General features: G+C 37.8%; 1 protein-coding gene across 10 annotated transcripts in view; it reads left to right on the plus strand.

Annotated features, from left to right (window-relative positions):
• The window catches only part of PER3 (period circadian regulator 3), a 77,804-nt gene that overhangs the window by 43,305 nt on the left and 8,374 nt on the right, over positions 1 to 26,125 (plus strand). For 5 of the 10 annotated variants that reach the window (XR_008996863.1, XM_057499670.1, XM_057499674.1 and 2 more), the window contains 6 exons: positions 6,015 to 6,147; positions 6,562 to 6,683; positions 6,927 to 7,100; positions 17,039 to 17,284; positions 17,587 to 18,251; positions 20,603 to 20,708. Coding sequence is in view for 7 of the 10 variants with exons in the window: in XM_057499670.1 (XP_057355653.1) it covers positions 6,015 to 6,147; positions 6,562 to 6,683; positions 6,927 to 7,100; positions 17,039 to 17,284; positions 17,587 to 18,251; positions 20,603 to 20,708 (1,446 nt within the window). In the remaining 3 variants the exon portion in view is untranslated. Of the gene's footprint in view, positions 1 to 6,014; positions 6,148 to 6,561; positions 6,684 to 6,926; positions 7,101 to 17,038; positions 17,285 to 17,586; positions 18,252 to 18,987; positions 19,718 to 20,602; positions 20,753 to 26,125 lie in introns of those variants that run through there. The other 5 variants (XR_008996865.1, XR_008996864.1, XM_057499673.1 and 2 more) reach the window with 4 other exon arrangements.

Consider the following 26,125-nt stretch of genomic DNA (forward strand, 5'->3'; position numbering starts at 1 on the left):
ACTCCCAAACTCATTCTACAAGGCCAGCATCACCCTAATACCAAAATGAGGCAAAGGCACCACAAAAAAAGAAAATTGCAGACCAATATCCCTGATGAACAGACATGCAAAAATTCTCAACAAAATATTAGCAAACCAAATTCAAAAACATATCAAAAAGATCACCATGATCAAGTAGGATATATTCCAGGGATGCAAGGTTGTTAAAGCATTCGAAAATCCATCAACATCATTCACCACATCAACAAAAAGAAGGACAAAAACCACACGGTCATCTCCATAGATGCTGAAAAAGCATTTGACAAAATTCAACATCCATTCATGATAAAAACTCTCAACAAAATGGGTATAGAAGGCAAGTACCTCAACATAATAAAGGCCATATATAACAAACCTACAGCCAACATTATACTTAACAGTGAGAAGCTGAAAGCTTTTCCTTTAAGATCGGGAACAAGACAAGGATGCCCACTCTCCCCACTTCTATTCAACATAATACTGGAGGTCCTGGCCACAGCAATCAGACAACACAAAGGAATAAAAGGTATCCAAATTGGCAAGAAAGAAGTTAAACTGTCCATGTTTGCAGATGACATGATATTGTACATAAAAAACCCTAAAGAATCTACTCCAAACCAGTAGATCTTATATCTGAATTCAGCAAAGTTGCAGGTTATAAAACTAATACACAGAAATCTGTTGCATTCCTATATACTAATGATGAACTAGTAGAAAGAGAAATCAGGAAAACAATTCCATTCATAGTTGCATCAAAAAGAGTAAAATACCAAGGAATAAACCTAACCAAGGAAGTGAAAGATCTGTACTCTGAAAATTACAAGACCCTCATGAGAGAAACTAAAGAAGATACTAATAAATGGAAACACATCCCATGCTCATGGATAGGAAGAATTAGTATTGTCAAAATGGCCATCCTGCCTAAAGCAATCTACAGATTCAATGCAATACCTATGAAAATATCGACAGCATTCTTCAATGAACTAGAGCAAATTGTTCTAAAATTCATATGGAACCACAAAAGACCCCAAATAGTAGCCAAAGTAATCCTGAGAAGGAAGAAGAAAGCTAGGGGGATTATGCTCCCTGACTTCAGGCTCTACTACAAAGCCACAGTAATCAAGACAGTTTGGTACTGGCACAAGAATAGACCCATAAGAGCGATGGAACAGACTAGAGAACCCAGATATAAACCCAAGCATATATGGTTAATTAATATACGATAAAGGAGCCTTGCATAATGGGAGAATGCCAGCCTTTTCAATATCTGGTGATGGCAAAACTGTACAGCTGCATGCAAGTGAATGAAACTGGATTATTGTCTAACCCCATACACAAAAGTAAACTCGAAATGGATCGAAGACCTGAATGTAAGTCATGAAACCATAAAACTCTTAGAAGAAAACATAGGCAAACATCTGTTGAATATAAACATGAGCAACGTTTTCCTGAATGCATCTCCTCAGGCAAGGGAAACAAAATAAAATAATGAACAAATGGGACTACATCATGCTAAAAAGCTTCTGTACAGCAAAGGACACTATCAGTACAACAAAAAGGCATCCTACAGTATGGGAGAATATATTTGTAAATGAAATATCCAACAAGGGGTTAACATTCAAAATACATGCAACACCCGAAAAGCAAATAACCCTATTAAAAAATGGGCAGAGGATATGAACAGACACTTCTCCAAAGAAGAAATGCAGATGGCCAACAGGCACATGAAAAGATCCTCCACATCACTAATTATCAGGGAAATGCAAATTAAAACCACAATGAGATATCACCTCACACCAGTTAGGATGGCCAACATAGAAAAGACTAGGAACAACAAATGCTAGTGAGGATGCAGAGAAAGGGGAACCCTCCTACACTGCTGGTGGGAATGCAAACTAGTTCAATCATTGTGGAAAGCAGTATGGAGGTTCCTCAAAAAACTCAAAATAGAAATACCATTTGACACAGTTCCACTCCTAGGAATTTACCCTAAGAATGCAGGAACCCAGTTTCAAAAAGACATATGCATCCCTATGATTATCCAAGCAATAGTTACAATAGCCAAGAAGCAACCTAAGTGTCCATCAGTAGATGAATGGATAAAGAAGATGTGGTGCATATACAGAATGGAATATTATTCAGCCATAAGAAGAAAACAAATCCTTAAAAATAATAATAATAAAGAGAGAAATGTGGTATCCACATATAAATCAAGTATAAAAACCAAATCAGTATTCATATTTGAACTGACTGTTTATAGTTCATAATGCATGAGCAAAACCGAAAGTTTCTGTGATGACTGCCCTTGTACTGTTCACTATGTAACTTATTCATTATGTAAGAATTTGTTCTACATGTAAAAACTTGTTTGTTATGCCTCAGAAGATTGGAGACTGACAAAAATTAGGCTTGGGGTGGAATAATGATTGTGCATTGAGCATTGACTCCCCTATACAGAATTTTATTGTCGTGAACAACCATTTGATCAATAAATATGAGAGATGCCCTCACAAAAAAAAAAAAAAAAAAAAAAAAAGGACAGACTTCCAATGGTAAAATAAATTAGTAACCGGGATGTAATGTATAGCATAAGGAATATAGTCAAGATATTGTAACAGCCTGGTAGGGTGATAGCTGGAACCTAGAATTATGTATATAAATGTTCTACCACTGTGTTGTACACTTGAAACTCATGTAATGTAATACTGTGTGTCAACTACCCTTCAATAAAAAATAATTATTAAAAAAAAAAAAAAAAAAGAAGAAGAAAACAAATCCTACCATTTACAACAACATGGATGGAGCTAGAGGGTATTATGCTCAGTGAAATAAGCCAGGCGGAGAAAGACAAGTATCAGATGATTTCACTCATCTGTGTAGCATAAGAACAAAGCAAAAACTGAAGGGACAAAACAGCAGCAGACTCACAGAACCCAAGAAAGGACTAACAGTTGCCAAAGGGAAAAGGACTGGGGAGGGTGGGTGGGAAGGGAGGGATAAGGGGAAAAAGGGGCATTACGATTAGCGCACATAATGTAGGGTGGGGCACAGGGAAGGCAGTATAGCACAGAGAGGACAAGTAGTGACTCTGTACATCTTACTACACTGATGGACAGTGACTGTAATGGGGTTTGTTGGGGGGGACTTGATCAATGGGGGGAATCTAGTAACCACAATGTTGCTCATGTGATTGTATATTAATGATACCAAAATTTAAAAAAAAACATACTCTCCCCGTATGACTCAGCGATTCCATTCTTGGTTATTTACCCAATTGAAATAAAAATTTAAGTTCACACAAAAACCTGTCTGTGAATGTTTTTTACACTTTATTCACTCTGGCCAAACCTTGGAAACAACCTAGATGTTAATCAGCAGGTAAATGGATAAACTGGTACATTCATACAGTGGGATATGACTTAGCAATTAAGAGAAGTTAACTTGATTCATACAGCAAAATAGGTGTTTCTTAAGTGCACTTTGATAAGTGAAATAAGGATCAAAAAGGTTACATATTACATGATTCCATTCTTGAAAAGCTTCCTTCTGGAATGCTGTAGATCCAGGAAACATCAGTATTTGTTGAGATTGGGGAATGAGTTGATTATAAAGGAGCGCTAGAGGGAAATTATTAACTAATGGAAATGTTCTTTTTGTTCCTCTGATGGTGGATACACAACTTTCTGTGCATTTGTTAAAATCCATAGATCTGTACACCTCATCCCACCCCAGCATATAGAGATACCCAAGATGATATACAGGTTGTGACAGATGAATCTAACTGTATTACAAATGAATGGTATAAATGTACCAAAGGGGATGGGGGGAAAAGAAGCTGTGTGGCTTTGTAAATCAGTGTTTTGTAACTGAATACACTAGGAATAAATACAAAATATAAATGTACACAAACACTGTAGTCAAATTGATAACTTGTTTCTCACCAGAGCATGGTGCCTTCTGAAACTACTTTAAATGCACAGTACAGTTGAACAAGTAGGTATATACACTGTAGGTAAGAATAACCAGATTCATCACTATCTGGAGATAGAAGGAACAAATAAGAGGGAGTGCTGGAATTAACTTGTGCTGGATTGGAGTTAAAGGAGTCAGCATGAACTCATGCCTTTCTTTTAATGGATGGATGGATGGATGGACAGGCAGACAAGGATCAGTGTGTATACATCTATTTATTTGTTTTTTTCCATTGAGAGGGCCTACAAGGGGGTCTTTGTAGAAACTGAAAATTGCTATTACAATTCCACACTAGTCATTATACTGTATGCTTTAAACTTACACACTGCTGTATGTCAATTATAACTCAAAACTGAAAGAGAAAAAAAATTCCCCAGTAGTAATTGCTGCAGGGAATACCCTCCAATGAATGCTAAAATTTAGATGAAAGATGTTTTAAAATTGTGGAGATACATACATATTTTATATATGTAATATATAAGTTAACATTTTAAAGTATACCATTTGGTAGCATTAAGTACCTTCACATTCTGTGTAACCACTAAGTGAAAGTGTAAAGAAAATAGGATATTTGCATGGTCTGAAAGTATTCTGTTTAAACATTTATTGTTTACATCATTTATTACATTGTAGAATAGTAACTTCACATAGAAGAAGCCCAGCAGACCCCGCCTTAAGTCAAGGCTGACCAGCAGTGATGAAACCAATCAGCATCGAGTGCCCCATGGTGTGATGCCCCGAGCAGGGCTCAGCACCTCGATTGTCATCTTCCCCAGATGCATATCCTCAACCTAATCATGAGGAAACATCAGAGAAATGCAAGTTGTGGGGCATTTCTACAAAATTCCTGTCCTGTACCCTTCAAAAGTGTCAACCTCATGAAAGACAAAGACCAGGGAAATGTTGACAACTTAATTCAGCATGAGGTCCTGGATTGGATCCTGGAACCAAAAAATGACACTTAGTGGAAAAATTGGTGAAGTCTAAGTAGGTTATAGTTCATTTAGCAGCCTACCACTCTTAATTCCTTAGTTCATTTTATTATGTTCATGTAAGATGTTACATTAGTGGAAGGTGGGTGAAGGGTATAATTTTGTAACCTCTTCAAGTTTAAAATTATTTTTTTATTAATTTGAAAGGTAAGCAGGCATTTTTCTGTAATTCCTCCTCAAAATGGAGAAGCCTTCTGGAAGCAGCTGAAATAACCTTTATTAATTACAACAGTAGCTAATATTTCTCACTCAACCTCTCAACAATTTGACATCACTAGTTAGTCCTTCCTTGACATAGTTTCCATCCCTGCTTCCTGGGCCCTGGGCCCTGCCGGGGCTCTCTGCCTTTCTGATGCTCTGTGCAGTTCCCTTTACTGGCCCATTCCTCTCTGCAAAAAGTTTCCATTCTTCAGCGAGCCAGCCGGAGGCCTTTTTCTTCTCTCTATACCTCTGCTATCCCATAGGGTAACCACTAGCCACACCTGTTGGTTTAAATTCAAATTAGTTACAAATAAATAAAATGTAAAATGCAGTTCCTCAGTTGCGCCAGCCTCATTTCAAGCACTTCAGTGCTACGCACGGTGTTAGCAGCTGCCACCTTGGGCAGTGCAGGAAAGAATGATTCTGTCATCACACCAAGTTCTGTTGAACACAAGTTCAACATGGCACCACTATGCGTGTTACATAGCAACAGATACGTGCTATGTCTGGTTGCCCCGCCCCTCATGATGCCAAGATCTCAGTTGTAGAGGTAGTGTCAGCTCAACATTGTGAAGTTCTCCATCAACCTTTCACCTAATAGTTTCATTCCATGGTGATCTTTGCCTGAAACATTGTGTAATCATATGATCATGTGATCATTCTATGTGGATATCAGTCTATATCAGTGCATTTAAATCTGAGCTCATTTTTAATAGTTCCATGATATTTTATTGAATGTGTATATCCTAAATACCATGATTTAATTTTGCTGAGTAGGTACCTGTTGCTAACTGTGTATTTTTAATTGTATACCCTTTCATTTTCTTTCAGATGAGCAGAGGACCTTTTCTTCCTTCCAGACATTGAAAAACAATAACATGTACACTGAGCCTTACGAGGATTTGAAAAAAGAGCAGCATAGTCCATCCTATCAGCAAATACACTGTATTGATAGTGTTATCAGGTATCAATTTTGACCATGTGTTAGTTTTTCCAAAAGTATATGTTGTCATTGTAGAAACTTTATATCATTTTTATAGCTGTTAATCTTGATTTATCACTATAAATCAGTACATACATATGGAGTGCTTCCTATGTAATAAATTGAATATTTTGGGGGATGCAAAAATTCAAAGATGCATCCCCTCTTTGAAAGAGCTATGGTATAGTTGAGGAGACAAGATCTTGATTATAAAAATTAAATATTGTTATTTAAAGGTCAGTTCAAGACTATAGTACAAGAGATGTAAGAACAGTGATCAGGGAAGGCTCCATCAAAGAAGAAAACACAAAGCACCCCAAACGGAACTGGTGTGAGAAAAGCAAAAAGGTGGAATATGGCAAAGTTAGGAATATGTGACCTAATCATGTTTTGCAGATACCTGAGGAGCTACAACATTCCAACTTTGAAAAGAAAGTGTATATCCTGCACCAATACAACTTCATCCTCAGAAGAAGACAGACCAAACCTCAAGGCAGATGATGTTCAAGCGTTGCAAGGTAACAGGATGCCCTTCTTGGTTAGATAAAAAGAATAATTACAAAGCCACACTTTCCATTTTTCTTCAATTTTTTTCTTTAATTATCTCATTGTAATTTCAAATAAGCCTATTCTTATTGCCTCTTTCTAGCCAGTAGGTTTCAATTTGTCAGTTATAAACATCTGTAAGTTATTTGGGTCTTTAGTATAAACTTCCGGTTGGGAACTTTAATCTTCACTGTTGATTTCTCTTATCCCACCAGCTGTTGCTCAGATCCCAGCCATACCTAAACCAGAAATGCTGCCCAACAGACAGTCCGTGGATGCTGAAGGAGGAGCTCCGCGGACCCTGTCCACGGTGGCCCTGAGCCCGGGGTCTGTCATGAGCCAGCACAGTTACAGCAGCGCCACTCTTCACGCCCCACCGCCGGAGTCAGGTACCACGCTACCTTCTCCTTAAAAATGTGCTCAACACTAAGTATGCTGTTATGAGAAAACAGAAGTCATTAACACCATTTAGGAATAACTTCTAAAGTAGAACTATTTTTTCCTTTCTTTAACACAGTTAAAATATTTTAGGAAATATCATCATGTTACTTGATTACATATTTTGGACTTACTTCTTAGTTACGTCATTTGTCATACAGATCAGCTGATACATTGAGCACTTAGACCTGACACAGGGTAGTAAGCCCTTGGTCGGTGTTAGGCATTAGTACTGCAGTTCTTACTGGGAACTGCATTAGGTCACTTTGTTGCTGACCTTGAAAGAAGGTGTCTGTTTCAAACTTCCACTGTGCTTTGACTATACCGATCATACATACATTCAGATTTTTGTATTGGTCTGATAACAATGAGGACAGTACGTTTAAAGCTCTCTTTCTTAAACAGTATAATGACTTGGTAGATTTTCTGATGTCTTCTTTTTATTCCTTTTTCCTGCCTCTTATCCTTTTGATTTTTTTCATTATTTGTAACAATCGGGTTTGTTGAAGAAATGGTGACAATATGTTAAAACAGGTTTTCAAATATCTCTAATTTATCTTTAGCAAGTCTTCAGTGGCATGCTAGTTAGCATGTGTTGAGCTCTTATTGTGCACTGTTCCCTGTCCTTAGTTTTTCATAGGAATGAACTCATTTAATCTTCACACCAGCTCCTTTGAGATGGAGAGTGTAGTATTGACAGGTGGACTGTGGATTGGTGGGAAAAGATGAGACACAACTGTGAAATTAGATTATGTTTCTGATTATCTGAAGATAGTTTTACTGGAACTGAGCTAGTCCCTCAGGAAGGAGCAGATGCACATTTTTCCTGTACCTTTTCTTAACACTTTGGATTCCTATTGGGCACATACCTGCCCATGACAAGTCCATGCAAAGTAGGGTCCCACTGATGTGGAAAGTTCTTTTTTGACTGTTGCCTGATCTTATATTACCGTTTTGAAAGAATTTATATTAAAATCTGTATACTTTCATTTAAGACAATATTTACTGATAATGATTTCTCCTGATCTTAAAAACCAGTCTTCACATCTGCAAGGCTTCATCTTTATTCCAAAAAGAGAAAGCAGAACTAGAGCCCAGGTGTTCTTAAGCCATAGAGTACCTCTATGTCTTTTGCTTCCTGGAAAGCCCACATTCCTGCAGTTTATACCCTGATTCTAACAATGAATTCGGTCTGAAGACTGTGACCCAAGTGCATTTCCCTATAAGTTATTATCTCCATTTTAAATACGGCACAGTTAAGGCACAAACAGGTTAAGTAATTTAACTTGCCTAAAGTCAGACAGCAGACAAGTGGCAGAGCAGGGAATCAAACATTGATAATTAGTCTCCAGAAAAATTGCTGTTTATGGATATTTTTGAATCTATAACAGGGTCAAGATAGAGGGTGAGATACAAAGATTAGCTAAAAAGTCAAGAGATGAACTAAAATGTAATTTTTTTAAATGTTTACTCTAAAGTAAAGAAGAGCAGGAAAGGAGGAACCGAGCAACAGTAACAACAAAACACAGAAGGAATGTGTCGAACTAATAATAACAGCTCTAAATCCAGCCATCTCAGTAATTGCATAAAATACACTAAACATTCCAATTAAAAGGCAGAAATTGTCAGAACAGGTAAAAAAGTCAAGAACCAACTATATGCTGTCTACAAAGCATAATTTAAATATAAATTCAAAAATGGATTGAGAAGAGATGATGGGAAGAGATGGAGGATCCAGACAATAAGCATAAGAAGGCTGAGTGCCTGTACTGGTAAAACAGATTTCAAGACAGGGTCTTACCAGAGACACTTCATGGTGAAAAAACAGTCCTTTCATCAGGAAGACATAACAATTGTAAATGTATGTTTGCTAATAACAGCATCAAAGTTATGAAGTGAAAATGGAAAATTGAGTTGTGTTCTTTGTATATTGTAGATACTACCTGCTTAGTAGATGTAGGATTTGCAAATACTTGCTCTCATTAGGCTGCATTTTGATTTTGTTGATAGTTTCTTTTGCTGTGCAGCTTTCTAGTTTCCCACTTGTTTCATTTTTGCTTTTGTTTCTTTGTGTGTCAGATTCAAAAAATCATCACAAAGACATGTCAGGGAGCTTACCATCTGTGTTTTATTCTAGGAGTTTTATGGCTTCAGGTCTTAAGTTTAGGTCTTTAATCCAATTCAAGATAATTTTTGTGTATAGTGTAAGATAGTGATCAAGTTTCATTCCTGTGCTTATAGCTGTCCAGTTTTCTTGACACCATCTATTGAAGAGACTGCCCTTTCTCCATTGTATATATTCTTGGCTCCTTTGTTGTAAATTAATTGACTATATATGCATGGGTTTATTTCTGAGCTCTCTATTCTGTTCCGTTCATCTGTATGTCTGTTGTTATGCCAATTCCATACTGTTTTACTTACTGTATATTTGTATTAGAGTTGAAATCAGGGAACATACTGCCTCCACCTTTGCTCTTCTTTCTCAGGATTGCTTGAGTATAAAAAGCTCAGGGTCTTTTATAGCTCAGTAGAAATTTTAGGATTATTCATTCTATTTCTGTGAAAATGATGTCAGCATTTTGATAGGGATTGCATTAAATTGGTAGATTGCTTTGGGTAGTATGGACATTATAACAATACTGATTCTTCTGATCCAAGAGCATAGGATATCTGTCCATTTATTTGTGTCTTCTTCAATTTCTTTCATTAATGTCTTATAGTTTTCAATATATACGTCTTTCACCTCCTTGATTAAATATAATCCTAGGTATTTTATTCTTTTTGAATTTTCTAGGTTTCTCTTGTAATTTCTAGTTTCAGACCATTGTTGTTGGAAAAGATGCTTGATATGATTTCAGTCCTCTTAAATTTATTACAGCTTGTTTTGTGACCTAACATATATTCTATCTTGGAAAATGTTCCATGTGCTCTTGAGAAGGATGTGTATTCTATTGCAATTGTAAATGGGATTTTCTTACTTCCTGATTATTCATTATTAGTGTATAGAAACAAAACAGATTTTTGTGTATTGATTTTGTATCCTATAACTTTACTGAATTCATCTATTCTAACAGTTTTTTGATGGAGTTTTAAGTTTTCTTTGTATATCTTCTGTAAATAGTGACAGTTTTACTTCTTCCTTTCCAATTTGGATGCCTTTTTGTTGTTCTTGTTGCCTAATTCCATAGGCTACAACTCAATACTATGTTGAATAAAAGTGGTTAGAGTGGGCATCCATGTCTTGTTATTGATCTTAGAGGAAAAGCTTTCAGTTTGTCACTGCCAAGTGTGATACTAGCTGTGGGCTTGTCATATGGAGTATGTTCCCTCTTGTTAAGAGTTTTTATCATTTAATATGGATATTGAATTTTGTCAAATGCTTTCCTGCATCTATTAAACTCATAATTTTTATCCTTCATTTTGTTAATGTGTGTATCACATTGACTGATTTACAGATGTTGAACCATCCATGCATCCCTGGAATAAGTCTCACTTGGTGTGTAATACTTCTAATGTATTGATGAATTCAGTTTGCTAATATTTTGTTGAGGATTTTTGCATCTTTGTTCATCAGGAAATATTGACTTGTAATTTTCTTTTCTTGTGGCATCCATGTCTCATTTTGTTATCAGGGTAATGTTGGCCTCATAAAATGAGTTGGGAAGAATTTCTTCCTCTTAATTTGTTTTGGAAGAGTTTGGGAAGGATTGATATTAATTCTTTTTGGAATGTTTGGGAGAATTCACCAGTAAAGCCATTTGGTCCAGGACCTTTATTTATTAGAAGATTTTATATTATTAATTCAATCTCCATACTGGTAATTGGTCTGTTTTCTCATGATTCAGTCTCGGTAGGTTGTATGTTTCTAGGAGTTTACCCATTTCTTCTAGGTTGTCTAGTTTTTTGGCATATAGTTATTCATAGTAGTTTCTTATGATCCTTCGTATTTCTGTGGTATCAGCTGTAGCATCTTGTTCATTTATGATTTTATTTGCATCCCCTTTTTCCTGGTGAGACTAGCTAAAGATTTGTCTATCTTTTCAAAGAACCAGCTTTTAGTTTCACTGATATTTTCTATTGGCTTTTTTTATCTCTATTTAATTTATTTCTGCACTAATCTTTGTTATTTTGTTCCTTCTGCTAATTTGGGGCTTTGCTTGTTCTTTTTCTAGTTCTTTTAGGTGTAAAGTTAGGTTTTTTATTTGAGACCTTTCTTGTTTCTTGAGGTAGGCATTTATTGCTGTGGGCTTCCCTCTTAGAACTGCTTTTGCTGCATCTCACAAATTTTGGCATGTTATTTTCATTTGTCTCAAGGTGTCTTTTTAATTTCTCTTTTGATTTCTTTGACCTGTTGGTTGTGCAGTACATGTCATTTAACATCCACTATTTGTGAATTTCCCAGTTTTTTTCCTTGTAAATTTCTAGTTTCACACCATTGTTGTTGGGAAAGATGTTTGATATGATTCAGTCCTCTTAAATTTATTAAGACTTGTTTTGTGGCCTAACATAATATATTCTGGAAAACATTCCATGTGCACCTGAGAAGAATGGTATTCTATTGGTTTTGGATGGAGTATTCTGTAAATATCTTAGTCCATCTGATCTAACAGGTCATTTAAGGCCAATGTTCCCTTGATTATCTGTCTGGATGATCTATCCATTGATGTAAACATTACATTAAAGTGTCCTTTATTATTGTATTGTTGTCCATATCTTCCTTAGGTCTGTTAATGATTTGCTTTATATATTTAGGTGCTGCTGTGTTGGATACATAAATATTTACAAGTGTTAACCTCTTATTGGACTAGCCCCTTTAGTATTATGTAACACCCTTCTTTGTCTCTTATAGCAGTCTTTCTTTTAGAGTCTATTTTATCTAATATAAGTGTAGCCACTCCATCTCTCTTTTGGTTTCCATTTGCATGGAGTCTCTTCTTCCATCCCTTCACTTGCAGTCTGTGTGTGTCCTTACCTCTAAAGTGAGTCTGTTGTAGGCAGCATATAGATGGGTCTTGTTTTTTTAATCCATTCAGCCAATCCATGACTTTTGATTGGAGAATTTAGTCCATTTACAACTAAAATAATTATTGATAGAGTTGTACTTACTTCCACTGTGTTATTTTCTGGCTGTTTTTTGTAATTCTTCTCTGTTCCTTTCCTCTCCTCTTGCCCTCTTCCTTTGTGGTTTGTTGACTTCCTTTAGAGGTGTGTCTCAATTACATTATCTATCTTTTGTGTATTTAGTATATGGATTTTTGCTCTGTGGTTACCATTGGGCTTACATATAACAACTTATATCTATAGCAGTCTATTTTAAGTTAACAACTTACTTTTGACCCCTTTGTAAAGCTCAACATTATTCCCTTCCCTTGTTTTATGTTTTTGATGTCACAGTTTATATCTTTTTATCTTGTGTATCCCTTAAATAATTATTGTAATCAGTTATTTTTACTATTTCTGTCTTTTAACCTTCACACTAGTTTTATAAGTGATCAATCCACTACTTTTACTATATATTTACCTTTCCAGTAAGATTATTCACTCATATATTTTATTGTTACTAATGAGTATCCTTTCTTTTCAGCTTAAAGAAGTCCCTTTAACATTTCTTGTAAGGTTGGTGTAGTGGAATGAACTTCTTCAGCCTTTGTTTATCTGGGAAAACTCATATCTGTCCTTCAATTCTGAATAACTTCGCTGGGTATAGTATTCTTGGTTAGAAAGGTTTTTTGTTTTCTTTCAGTGCTTTGACTATATCGTGCCACTCCATTCTGGCCTGTAAAGTTTCTGCTGAAAAGCCTGCTTATAGTCTTATGGGAACTCCCTTGTATGTAATAAGTTGTTTTTCTCTTGCTGCCTTTAAGATTCTCTCCTTGTCTTTAACTTTTGACATTTTGATTGTAATGTGTCTTGGTATGGGTCTCTTTGGGTTCATCTTGTTTGGAACTTCCTAGACCAGAGCCAGGTGATATAGAAGTGTTCCCTTGCAGCAGCCAAAAATCAAGGCACCAGACAGGTTTATGCTCCTTTGTGGGTGTCACTGATTACTATAGTCCCATGAAACTAAGAATTCAGACTCCCTTGGCTTCCAGAGCTAGGTGATCAAGAGGCATCCCCTGGGAAGCAGCCCCAAAAATTGGGGCACCAGATAGGTGTAAAAGCTCCCTTTCAGGAGATACTAGTGCTCTGGATCACAGCAAAGGGATAGAGCAAAGATGGCACCTGCCAGTCTCATGTTCCTGCAGGCTTCTAGATGTGTGTGTTAAATCGGATGCCTGCCCCTCACACTGCTGCTCTAATATAAGCATGTGAGCCTTCTTCACTTAAAGTCTGGGCACAATTGGCTGCCTCTGACTTGGGCCTTAAGGCTAGGGAGTCAGAGCGCATGAGCCCTGTAAGAGCCATTTCTTAGATCACTGCAGTCTTGTGGGTCTTGGGACACAAGCCCTGTTGGTTTTTGAAGTTAAACATTTTGGGGACTTTTCTCTCAGGTGCAGATCTTAAAAGTTGACATGCTTGATGTGGAGTTTGAACTCTTTGCTCCTTGGAGAGATGTCCCAGGTTTGAGTTTTCTCCCAGTTGTGGGTCACCTCACTGGGGGTGGGGTTTATAGCAAGATTTTGTCCCAGCCTCTCCTAACTGCTTCAATGTCGTTTTCTTTTCATTGCCTGATGTGTAGTTGACATAAAGCCAGCATATAGTGTTGTTGTTTTTTTAAGGTAATTCATTCATATGTAGCTGTAGGCACAGTGTGTTTATGGGAGGAGGTGAGTTCAGGATATTCCTATGTCATCACCTTGAACCAGGAATCCAAAGTTTTATAAAGAAAAAATTTAGAGAAATGAAGGATTTCTCACTGTCTTTGTTTAAAAATCCTGCAGGGGTTTTAGTTGGGATTATATTGAATCTATACATCCATTTTGGGAGAATTGATATCTTAAAAATATGGAGTCCTCTAATCTGTGAACCGGTATATCTATCCATATAGTTAGATGTTCTTTAATTACTCAGAGGAGTATCTTGTAGTTTTCAGTTTACAGATCTTGCAAATCTTTTGTCAGTTTTATCCCTAAGGATTCATATTGTAAATAGGACTTTTTAAATATCAATTTCCAGTTGTTTGTTGCTGGTATATAGAAATATAATAGGTTTTTGTGTATTAATCTTTTATTCTACAGCCTTCTAAATTCACTTTTTAGTTCTAGTAACTTCTTGTAGATGCCATAGGATTTTTTACATGTATGATCACATCTGTGAAAATCAGTTTTACTTCTTCCTTTCCAACCTGGATATTTTTAATTTATTTCTCCTACTTTCTTGAACTGATTAGAACCTCAAATAAATATTAAATAGAATTTGTAAAAGCAGATACTGTGTTTTTCTCAGTCTTGGAGAGAAAACATTAATTATGTTAACTATAGGTTTTTCATAGATGCCTTTTACCAAATTGAGGATGTTTCCTTCTATTTTTAATTTCCTGAGAATTTTTTTAATGAGAAGTGGGTGTTAGATTTTGTCAAATCTCTGCGTCTATTGAGATTATTGTTATCATAGATTTTTCTTTTTTAGCTTCTTTTTTAGTTTGTTGTTACGAATTATGCTTAATTTTTATATGTTAAAATATCTTTGAATTCCTGGGATAAATCCCAGTTGGTCATAATCCTTTTTATGTAGTGGATTCATTTTGCAAGAATTTTCGAGAGAATTTCTAGATCTCTGTTTATAAGGGTACTTTCTAGCTTTGTTTATTTGTTTTTCTTATAATGACTTTGTCTGCCTTTGGGATCAGGATAATCCTGACCTTAATAGCGTGAGTTATGAAGTTGTTTTCTCCTCAATTTTCTACAAGGGTTTTAGGGAGAATTGGTATTCTTTCTTTCCTTAATGTTTGCTGAAAATCACCAGTGAAGCCATATGGGCTTAGAGTTTTTTGGTCAAGATGTTTTTTTCTACAAATTCAATTTATTTAATAGACATAGGACTACTCAGGTTTTCTACTTCTTGTTGAATGTACTTGGTTAGTTTGTGTCTTTCAAAGAATTGAGTCTGTTTTGCCAAAGTTGTCAAATTTATTGGAATAAAGTTGTTAATAATGTTTTCTTTTATCTGTAGACTCTAGTGATATTCCCTGTCACTTCTGAAATTGGTAACTTGTATTTTCTCTTTTTATTTCTGATTGTCTAGCTATAGAGTTTGATCAACTTTATTGCTCTTCTCAAATAACCAGCTTACAGTTTCATTGACTTTCACTCTTGGTTTACTGTTTTCTATTTCAGTGATTTTATTCTGATCTTTATTATTTCCTTTCTTCTGCTTATTTTTGTCTTGCTCTTTTTCCAGTTTAAAGTGGAAGCTGAAGTAATTGTTTCTGAAGTTTTTCTTAACTAATGGATTTGAGTGTAAATTTTCTTTTACCTTTAGCTGCGTCCCACACATTGCTATATGCTACGTTTCATTTTCATCATGTTCAAATACTACCAATTAACTCTTTTGATATCTTCTTTGAAACCATTTATGTTATCATATATCTGTATATATGTTGTCACATATTATGTACTTACCACATATTTGGGGATTTTCCAGAGCTCTTTCTGTTACTGATTTCTAATTTAATCCTATTGTGCTCAGATAAAATACAAACTTCAATTCTTTTAAATTTACTGAGACTTGTTTTATGGTCTATAGTATGGTCAATCTTGACAAGTATTCTGTATACACTTGAAAAGAATGGAATTGTTCTGCTGCTGTTAGGCTGAATGTTCTGTCCATATAAACTACATCAGGTTGGCTGGTAGTATGGTTCAAGTCATGATTGTCATTACTGATTTTCTGCATACTTGTTCTGCCTCAAGAGAAGAATTGAAGTCTCTCACCATAATTGTAGGTGAGTCTGTTTCTTCTCAGGATCCTACCAGTTTTTTGCTTCATGTATTCTGAAGCTCTTCTATTTTGTGCATAAATGTTCAGGATTGTTATGTCCTCTTAATGAATTTACTGACCCTTCAGTCATTGTGAAATGATCTTTATCCCTTGTATATTTGTTCTAAAGTATACTTTTTTATAGTAATATATTCAGTCACTCCAGCTTGCTTAATTGGTATTAGCGTGTCATATCTTACCCACCCTTTTATTTTTAACCATGTCTATCTTTATATTTAAAGTGAGCTTTATTTTAGTGGTTGCTTTAGGGTTTATTGTCTGCTTTCTAGCAATATTATACCACTTCAGGTAGAGTACAGAAACCTTACAATAGTATACTTCTGTTTCACCACTCTCACCTTTGTACATTGGCATATATGATACTTCTATATGTATTATAAATCTCACACTGTATTATTCTTGTTTAAGTAGTTACTATCCTGTCAAGGTTTTAAATATCTATTCATGAAGTGATCTCTTGTAGTGTGCTTCATTCCTTTCTGTAGATTCACCTGGTTTATTGCCCTGAGAGTTCCCAGAGCACAGGTTGGGGCAACCACGGGGAGCCTGGTGAACTTGAGATGAAAAGACAGAGCTGGGCTGGGGAGGGATGACCGGCTGCCTTTTCAGTGCTTGTTTGTTGTTGAGCCACGTGAATATGTAGTACATGTTAAAAAATAAATTCAAAAAAAAAATTCTCAAGGATTCAGGGAGATACAAAAATATTTACAATAAAAAGATTTAAATAAATAACTACATGTACCTTGAATATTACAGCTCTGTGAAACGTATATCCAAGTGTACAAAAATATAAAGGCAGGAAGAATAAAAATAATTTATGTGCTAGGTTCATGTTTTTATATTCCAGCTATTGTATTAATGTTTGTAAAAATTTATTGAAAGGCAGTAAAATCAGTGAAATAAATGCAATTGGTAGGGAATAAGTTAAATCTGTCTTCTTCCACCTCAGCAGAACTGACTCCAGCAGAGGCTGCTACCCTAGGATGTGAGCCTGGGACCCCAAGCACATCCCCGGCCCCGCTGACCTCAGAGGAATTTAGACACATAGGGCTCACAAAGGCTGTTCTGTCAGCCCACACGCAGAAGGAAGAACAAAATTACGTTGATAAATTCCGGGAAAGGATCCTGTCTTCACCCTATAGCTCCTACCTACAGCAAGAAAGCAGAAGCAAAGCAAAATATTCATATATTCAAGGTAGTGAATTTTTTTAAAATATATGCCATTTATCTAGTCATCAATTTTGTAAATCACATGTAATTACCAGAAGATAAAGAATGAAGAATAGGGGTTTTACTTGAAAGAAGTTTATTTTATAGCAACAACATTTATCCAGGATCTTGTTCCCCTCCAGAGCTGCGTTCTGCCATCCCTGGAGTAGACGCGGCCTTGGCAGGTGTTTATCCCTCGGTGAGCCCGTGGACTTCCCTGCAGACGCCGCCCTCCCCCTTTTCGCTCCTGGCTTTCGGTAACGGATCCCTCCCTCTCTCTCCTTTCAGGAGATGGTGCGTCCCAGCAGACCAGGTCGGCTGGCGGCAGGAAGGGGAAGCCCAAGCGTAAGAAGCTGCCTCTGCCACCGGACAGCGGCAGCTCCAAGGGCAGCTTCTGTCGCCGCCTCAGAGGGGAGGCCCAGGCCGGGCGGCCCCGGGGCCCTTCCCCCCTCCGCGCTCCCCGTGGCTCCGGCCTGCCGGGCCCGGCTGCCATGATGGTTCCCAGCCAGACCCCTTATCTCGCGCCAAGCTTTCCCCTCCCTGCTGTGGCCTCCCTGGGAGGGGAACGTGGAGCCTCAGGGGCTGCGCTCAAGTGTCTGCCGAAGCCGCCTTTGTGCAGTGGCTGGCAATCTTTTCCAGCTCTCCCTGCCCCTTACTTCGATACTTTTATGGCCATTTTCCTACATGACCCACCCATCTATCCTCTGTTTTTACCATCATTTTCTCCATATCCACACTTGGGAGCCACAGGCTCTTCTGAAATACCACCCTCAGTATCAGCAATGCCTCCAGACCTGGAACCACCCCCTTCAGTTATCAGCCAAAGGAGAGCTGAGGAAAAATGGGGGACGCAGGGTGAAGAGCACCCCTTGATCCCCTCGGGGACCAGCTCCCCACTGCAGCTCAACTTACTGCAGGAAGACATGCTCAGATCCTCTGCATCTTCAGAGCAGGTGAGAAGGGGTGTTTGTCCAGAAGCCAAATGTGTAAGTGATGCTGACTTGAAAGGCACGAATGAGAAAATAAATGTGGGTCCTCTTTGCTGCAATTAAGGTTCTTAACACTGGGACTCACCACTGATGGCCTCCGTGCATAATGTGCATCACCGCCGTGCTGGGGACTGTCAGCTCTGCTCTGCAGAAAGTGCCTGTCTCCCTGGCCCCGTTAAAGGGCAGAGTGGGCGAAGCTGCCATGTCTGCTTCCTCGGATACTTTTCATGGCTTTCCCCGAAGTGCTGTCTTCCAAGTTTTCTATATGAACTGGGTTGTTCCCCTTTTAATTTTATATCCAAGCATTAAGTTTAAAATGTTCACTGCCTCTAAAATGTATTTTTCTACTTAAAACTGTGGTTATGGTCAGGTAAGACAGGAACATGCCATATTGGTAAAGCATGAATTTAGCTTTTTCAGGCATAGTTGTAGGACAGCAGGTTTGTGTGAAGGGGGCAGGAACTGCTTTTTATCATTACTTATCAGTAATGTAGGCAATTGATAGTTTCATACTTATTCATGTCATTTTCAAAAACAAAAATTTTTTGGTCAGTTCCCTTTAAGTTCATCCCTTTACCTAAAAAGGCATCCTCAGATGTATGTATCAGGTTAAACTTTGGAATATGATGTTCCTATATTGATATATCGGTTCCAAGACAAGTGTAAATATTTACACAGTTTTTCTTGATCTTCCTTCAAGGTGTAATGTCCTCTTCTGACAGATGTCCAAAATCTGATGATCCAAGTCAAGAAAATATACTCAATTTTAAAAGGCTCGTATTAGTATACTTCGTAGAAATTTATTGCAAGGCACTTTATCCCAGTGAGCAAAGCCTGAGCTATGGAATAAAACATGGTTTCAGATCCCAGCTCTGTCACTTGTTAGGTGGGTTAGCTTAGACAAGTTATTTAACCTTTCTTTGTCTTGTTTCCTTATTTGAAAAATGGAGACATGAACACTTCATAGCTTATTCTGAAGATTAAATGAAGTAATATTTATATAATCTTTCTTCCCATGCAGTGTAAGCTCGATAGCTGGAACGTTGTTTTAACTATTATACACCTAGTGTTTGTCACAGTGCTTAGTACTCATAAAATGTTCAATATACATTTTCTGATTGACAAAAAAAAATTAAAACATGCACCTATATGGTGCTCAAAAAACAGTTGTGTCTCCATCAATAGATGAATGGATAAAGAAGATGTGGTACATATACACAATGGAATATTATTCAGCCATAAAAAGAAAGAAATCCTATGGATGGAGCTAGAAGGTATTATGGTCAGTGAAATAAGCCAGGCAGAGAAAGACAAGTACCAAATGATTTAATTCATCTGTAGGGCATAAGAACAAAGCAAAAACTGAAGGGATAAAACAGCAACAGAATCACAGAACCCAAGAATGGACTAACAGTTGCCAAAAGGAAAGGGACTGGGGGAGGGTGGGTGGGAAGGGAGGGATAAGGGGAATAACGGGCATTACAATTAGCACACATAAAGTAGGGGAGGGCACAGAGAAGGCAATATAGCACAGAGAAAGCAAGTAGTGACCGTGTAGCATCTTACAACTACACTGATGGTCAGTGACTGTAATGGGGTATGTTGTGGGGACTTAATAATGGAGGAAATCTAGTGACCACAATGTTGCTCATGTAATTGTATATTAATGATACCAAATTTAAAAAAAAAGAAAGAAAGAAATCCTGCCATGTGCAACATGGACGGACCTTGAGAGTATTATGCTCAGTGAAATAAGTCAGGCAGAGAAAGGAAGTACATTATTATTTTGCTTCTTTTTTATCTATAGGTACAAAGCAAAACAGAATGAACAAAACAGCGGTAGACTCTTAGACACTGAGAAGGGACTGGTGGTTACCATGGGGGAGGGTGGGCAAGGGGGGTAAAGGGGCACAGAAATTCTTAATCATAATGTAGGTTAGTCATGGGGATGGTACAGCTTGAAGAATATAGCCAATGATTCTGAAACATCTTCCAGTGTTAACAGAGAGTAGCTGTACTTGTGGGGGTGAGGATTTAATATGGAGAACTGTTGAACCACTGTGTTACATACCTGAAACTAATGTAAGACTGTATATCAACAAAAAAAAGAGAAACTTGGAGGGGAAAAAACCAGTAGTGTCTTTACTATTATATACCAAGGAATTTTGACTGCATTCTTGGGGACGGGCTGAAAAGCTTGTACTTCACAGTTATATATATGCATTCTATTCTGTTTAACATGTGAAGTTGAAGATCTGGCAGTCACTTTATAAGAAGATGCTTGAGATGTTAAAGTCTGTTTCCTTCCTCGCTAGCAGGGTGTTACAGGCGCCCTGGAGACTGAGAGCGGGCCCCCTGCTGCCAGTGAGCTGCCTGCGGCAGTGCTTCAGGCACCCCCATCTGCTCGTTCTGCAGCTTCAGGTAGTGGACCAGTAACAGTCTTCAAACAGCTCGGAGATCCCTGTGTAAGGGACCCTGTGGTTTGGGCACTGGTGTGGAAGTAAAGTAATTTTTTCTTTTTTCTTTTATAAGCCTCATTTGGGGTATATTTACATTCAGAAAAGTCACCAAGTTTAGGTGTATCAAATAGGAATTCTGACACATGTATATATTAGTGTAACCACCACCACGTCACCATTTAGAGCATTTCTATCACCCAGAAAGTTGTTCTGTGACCATTTGCAGTCCATCCCCTGCCCTGATCCTCCAGCTCCTGGCAACCACTGATTTGCTTTCTGTCACTATAGGTTTTTTTCCTATAATTTCCATCTACTTAAAGCCCTGGCTGCTCCAAGCGGATCACACCCACTTCATTTGGGGTACTGCTCAAACATCCTCCACCCAATGGCCTCCCGATTGTCCTGTCTGGAAAAACACCTTCCCTGACCATCTGCCCCACTGCACCATCTCACCACTATGCTTTATTCCTCTTCACAGAAATACTAAGTTATCATAGCATATATTTACTTTGTTGTCTGTCTCCTCCAGTTAGAAAGTTCACAAGAATACAAACCTTTTATTTTGTTCACCCTTCTCCCAAATAAGTCCACTCTTAGGTTCTATGATTCTGCTGCTGTTTTGTTCCTTCAGTCTTTCTTTGTTCCTATAGTCTTTGGGTTTGAGGTGAGTCTCTTGTAAGCAGCATAGAGATGGGTCTTGCTTTATTATCCATTCTATTATTCTGTGTCTTTTGATTGGTGCATTCAGTCCATTTACATTTAGGGTGATTATTGAAAGATATGTACTTACTGCCATTGCAGGCTTTAGATTCATGGTTACCAAAGGTTCAAGGTTAGCTTCTTTACTATCTTACTGTCCAGCTTAACTCACTTATTGAGCTATTATAAACACTGTCTGGTGTTTCTTTATTTCTCTCCCTTCTTATTCCTCCTCCTCCATTCTTTATATATTGTGTGTTTTATTCTGTGCTCTTTTGTGTTTCCTTTGACTGCTTTGTAGGTAGTTGATTTTATTTTTTGCCTTTAGTTAGTATTTGGTTGGTCTGCTTTCTTTGCTGTGATTTTATTTTCTCTGGTGACATCTATTTAGCCTTAGGAGTGCTCCCATCTAGAGCAGTCCCTCTAAAATACCCTGTAGAGGTGGTTTGTGGGAGGCAAATTCCCTCAACTTTTGCTTATCTGGGAATTGTTTAATCCCTCCTTCATATTTAAATGATAATCGTGCTGGATACAGTATCCTTGGTTCAAGGCCCTTCTGTTTCATTGCATTAAATATATCATGCCATTCTCTTCTGGCCTGTAAGGTTTCTGTTGCGAATTCTGATGATAGCCTGATGGGTTTTCCTTTGTAGGTGACCTTTTTTTTCTCTCTGGCTGCCTTTAATACTCTGTCCTTTTCCTTGATCTTTGTCATTTTAATTATTATGTGTCTTGGTGTTGTCCTCTTTGGGTCCTTTCTGTTGGGAGTTCTGTGTGCTTCCATAGTCTGAGCAACTATTTCCTCCCCCTGTTTGGGGAAGTTCTCAGCAATTATTTCTTCAAAGACACTTTCTATCCCTTTTTCTCTCTCTTCTTCTTCTGGTACCCCTATAATGCGGATGTTGTTCCTTTTGGATTGGTCACACAGTTCTCTTAATATTGTTTCATTCCCGGAGATCCTTTTATCTCTCTCTGCGTCAGCTTCTATGCGTTCCTGTTCTCTGGTTTCTATTCCATCAATGGCCTCTTGCATCTTATCCATTCTGCTTATAAACCCTTCCAGAGTTTGTTTCACTTCTGTAATCTCCTTCCGGACGTCTGTAATCTCCCTCTGGACTTCATCCCTTAGCTCTTGCATATTTCTCTGCAGCTCTGTCAGCATATTTATGATTTTTATTTTGAATTCTTTTTCAGGGAGGCTGGTTAGGTCTATCTCCTCAGGTGTTGTTTCTGTGACTTTTTGTCTGTCTCAGATTTTGCCTTTTCATGGCGATAGAGATAGTTTGTGGAGCTGGAGTGAGTGATGGCTGGGAGAACGTCCCTTCTTGTTGGTTTGTGGCCCTCCTCTCCTGGGAGAACAGCAACCTCTAGTGGCTTGTGCTGGGCAGCTGCGCGCAGACGGGGCCTCTGATTCCTGCCGGGCGGCTATGTAGTTTAGCTCCGCAGGTGCTGTCGGCGTGGCCTGGCTCGGGCTGCTGCTCCGATATGGCGGAGCCGTGTTGGAGGGGAAACGGCCGGGAGGCTGTTTATCACCATGAGGGGCCTCCAAGCTGCCCTGCTGCATAGGGGGTTAGGGTGCCCCAAGTTCCCCCGTATTCCCAGCTGCTGGGCTAAGTGTCCCGGGACGCTCCTGTCCAGCTGTGGGGTCCCTGTCCCTTTAAGACTTTCAAAAAGCACTCGCTTTTCTTTGTCCCCGGGGCGCCAGCTGCAGTAACCCACTCACAGGTCTTACTGTCCTGTTTCCCTAGTTTCCAGCACCCCACGCACTGTGTGTCTGCGCTACCTGTGCAGATGGCTGGGGCTGGGTGTTCTGCAGACCTGGGCTCCCTCCCTCTCCCGCTCCGACTCCTCTCCTCCTGCCGGGAGCTGGGGTGAGGGGCGCTCAGGTCCCGCCGGGCTGCTGCTTGTATCTTACCCCCTTCACGAGGTGCTGGGTTCTTGGCAAGTGTGGATGTGGTCTGGCTGTTGTCCTGTGTCTTCTGGTCTCTCTTTTAGGGAGAGTTGTATTTGTTGTATTTTCAAAAATATATGTGGTTTTGGGAGGAGATTTCCGCTGCTCTTCTCACGCTGCCATCTTGGCTCCGCCTTGGCCTGTATGCTTTTATTTATTTGTCTTGCCTTATCGGGTAGGGTAGGACTCCCAATGCCGTGTTGAACAGAAGTGGTGAAACAGACATTCTTGCCTTGTTCACAGTCTTAGGGTCACAAGAGTCAGAGTTCCACCATTAAATATGCTGTTAGATGTAGGTTTTCTTTCAGTACCCTTTATCAATAAGATTGAGGAAGTTTACTTGCTGAAATGCTTTCTCTGCATCTAGTAGGATAATCTTACAGGTTTCTCTCTTCATTCTATTAATATGGTGAATTCGTTAATACTAATTTAAAAATATTAAATTAACCTTGTATTTGGTCATGCTGGATTCTGTATCTTAATATTTGTTAAGGATTATCACATCTATTATGAGAAATATTGGCCCATTGTTCTCTTTTCTCATAATGTCATTGTCTGGTTTTGGAATCAGCGTAATGCTGGCCTAAAAAAGTGAGAGCTGTTCTCTCCCCTTCTCTTTTCCAGAAGAGTTTGTATTGAATGGATATTATGCCTTCTTTATGTTTGTTAGAACTCACCAGTGAAGCTATCTGGGCCTCAAGTTTTCTTTGTGAGAAGATTTTTAGCAACAAATTTAATTTCTTTAATAGATGTGGGTCTTACTCAGTTTATTTCTTCTTGAATGATCTTTGGTAATTTGTGCCTTTTAAGGAGTTTGTTCATTTTGTCTAAATTGTTTAATCTATTGGCATGAAGTTGCTGATAATATTACCTTCTCATTTTAATGTCTGTAGAATCTACAATAGTATCTCCTCTCTTATTGCCGATATTAGTAATTTTTTCCTGATCATTCTCATTGTATGTTAACCAATTTTATTAACTTTGCAGAGAAGCAACTTAGTTTCATTGGAGATTTCTACCTGTTGTTTTCTGGTTCTGTATTTTTTAAATTTTTGCTCTAACCTTTGTTATTTCCTTTCTTCTGTTTACTTTGGATTATATTTGCTCTTTTCCTAATTTCTTAAAGTAGAAGCTTAAAGCATTGACTTGTGAAGGTTTTTTTTTCCCTCATATAAACATTTAATGCTTTTAATCCCCTCTAAGCACTGCTTTCGCTGCATCCCTCAATTTTTAATATGAGTGTTTTCATTTTCATTCAATCCAACATGTTTTTTAATTTCCTTTGTGTTTTCTTCTTTGACCATGGACTATTAGAAATGTGTTTAATTTCCTAATATTTGGGGATTTTTTTCAGATATATTATTGGTTTCTAAGTTAGTCAGAGAATACTCTCTCTATATTTTTTAATTTACTGAAGCTTACTTAATGGTCCAGAATTTGATCTATCTTTATAAATGCTTCATGTGCACTTGAAAAGAATGTGTGTTCTGCAGTTATTGAGTAGTGTCGTCTGTAAATGAAAAGTAGATCAAATCGGCTGATAATGTTGATCCAGCCTTCTGCATCCTAACTGAATTTCTATCTGCTTGTTTTATCAGTTATTAATTCAGGGCTGTTACAGGTACAAGTGTAACTGTGAATTTGTCTTTTTTTTCCTTGCAGTCTAGTCTGTTTTTGTGTCATGTATTTCGAAGGTCTTCTATTAGATACATACACACTTAAGATTTTATGCCCTTTTGATTAATTCATTTATTTATTATGAAGGGTACCTTTCTTTTAAATCTGTTTGTCTGGTATCAGTGTATCCACTCAGCTTTATTTAGATTATTGTTTATGTAGAATATTTTTTCCATCTTTTTCCTTTTCACTTACCTGTGTCTTCGTATTTAAAGTTGATTTCTGAGAACCAGCTACAGTTAGGTATTGATTTTTTTATTTATTCATCTGACAATCTCTGCCTTTTAATTGGAGTACTTTGACTATTTACATCTAATATGATTATTGATATGGCCAGGTTTAATTAAGTGTTCTGTCTTGCTTCTTGTTTTGTTTGCTCACCCGCTCTTCCTCCCTTTTTTCTCCCCTTCTCCTCTTTTTGGATTAATTGTATTTTTTAATAATTCTGTTTTCCTTCCACTGTTGGCTTCTCAACTGTATCTCTTTTTTTTCTTTCTCTTTCTTTTTTAATCATTGCTATAGGATTTACAAGTGCATGTTTTTGCTTATGACAGTTCACCATCAAATATTATACCTATTATATCACTTTATGTCTAGGAACCTTAAAAGAACACTTCCATTTCCACTCTCTTGTCTTTTGTGCTATATTTGTCGTACATTTTGCTTCTACATGTTTTATAAACCCCACAATAAATGTATCCTTACTTTAAACAATTACTTTTTAAAGAGATATTTGTAATGAGAAAAAAATTTTGTGTTTACCCATATACTAATTTTTTTTTTAATTAGATACTTTTTAAAAATTTTTGTAACTGTTTCAAAGTTGATGAGAAGACTAGAAGGGTCAGGTGCAGGATAAGAAAGGAATGATCTGTAAGGCTCCAGAGCAGCCGTGGAGGGGTGGGCCTCAGGGTGGGCGGGCGGCTTCTCTGCTGTAACAGGAGCAAGGTGAAGGGAGTGCAGAAATGAGGGAGCCAATGCTTGGCGTCAGGTTAATGAATTTCCTTTCTAATGGCTTCCCCTTTTTCCTTATAAAGTAAGTGAGAATGAGG

Source organism: Manis pentadactyla, chromosome 4, assembly GCF_030020395.1.
Source record: "Manis pentadactyla isolate mManPen7 chromosome 4, mManPen7.hap1, whole genome shotgun sequence".
Taxonomy (NCBI): Eukaryota; Metazoa; Chordata; class Mammalia; order Pholidota; family Manidae; genus Manis; species Manis pentadactyla.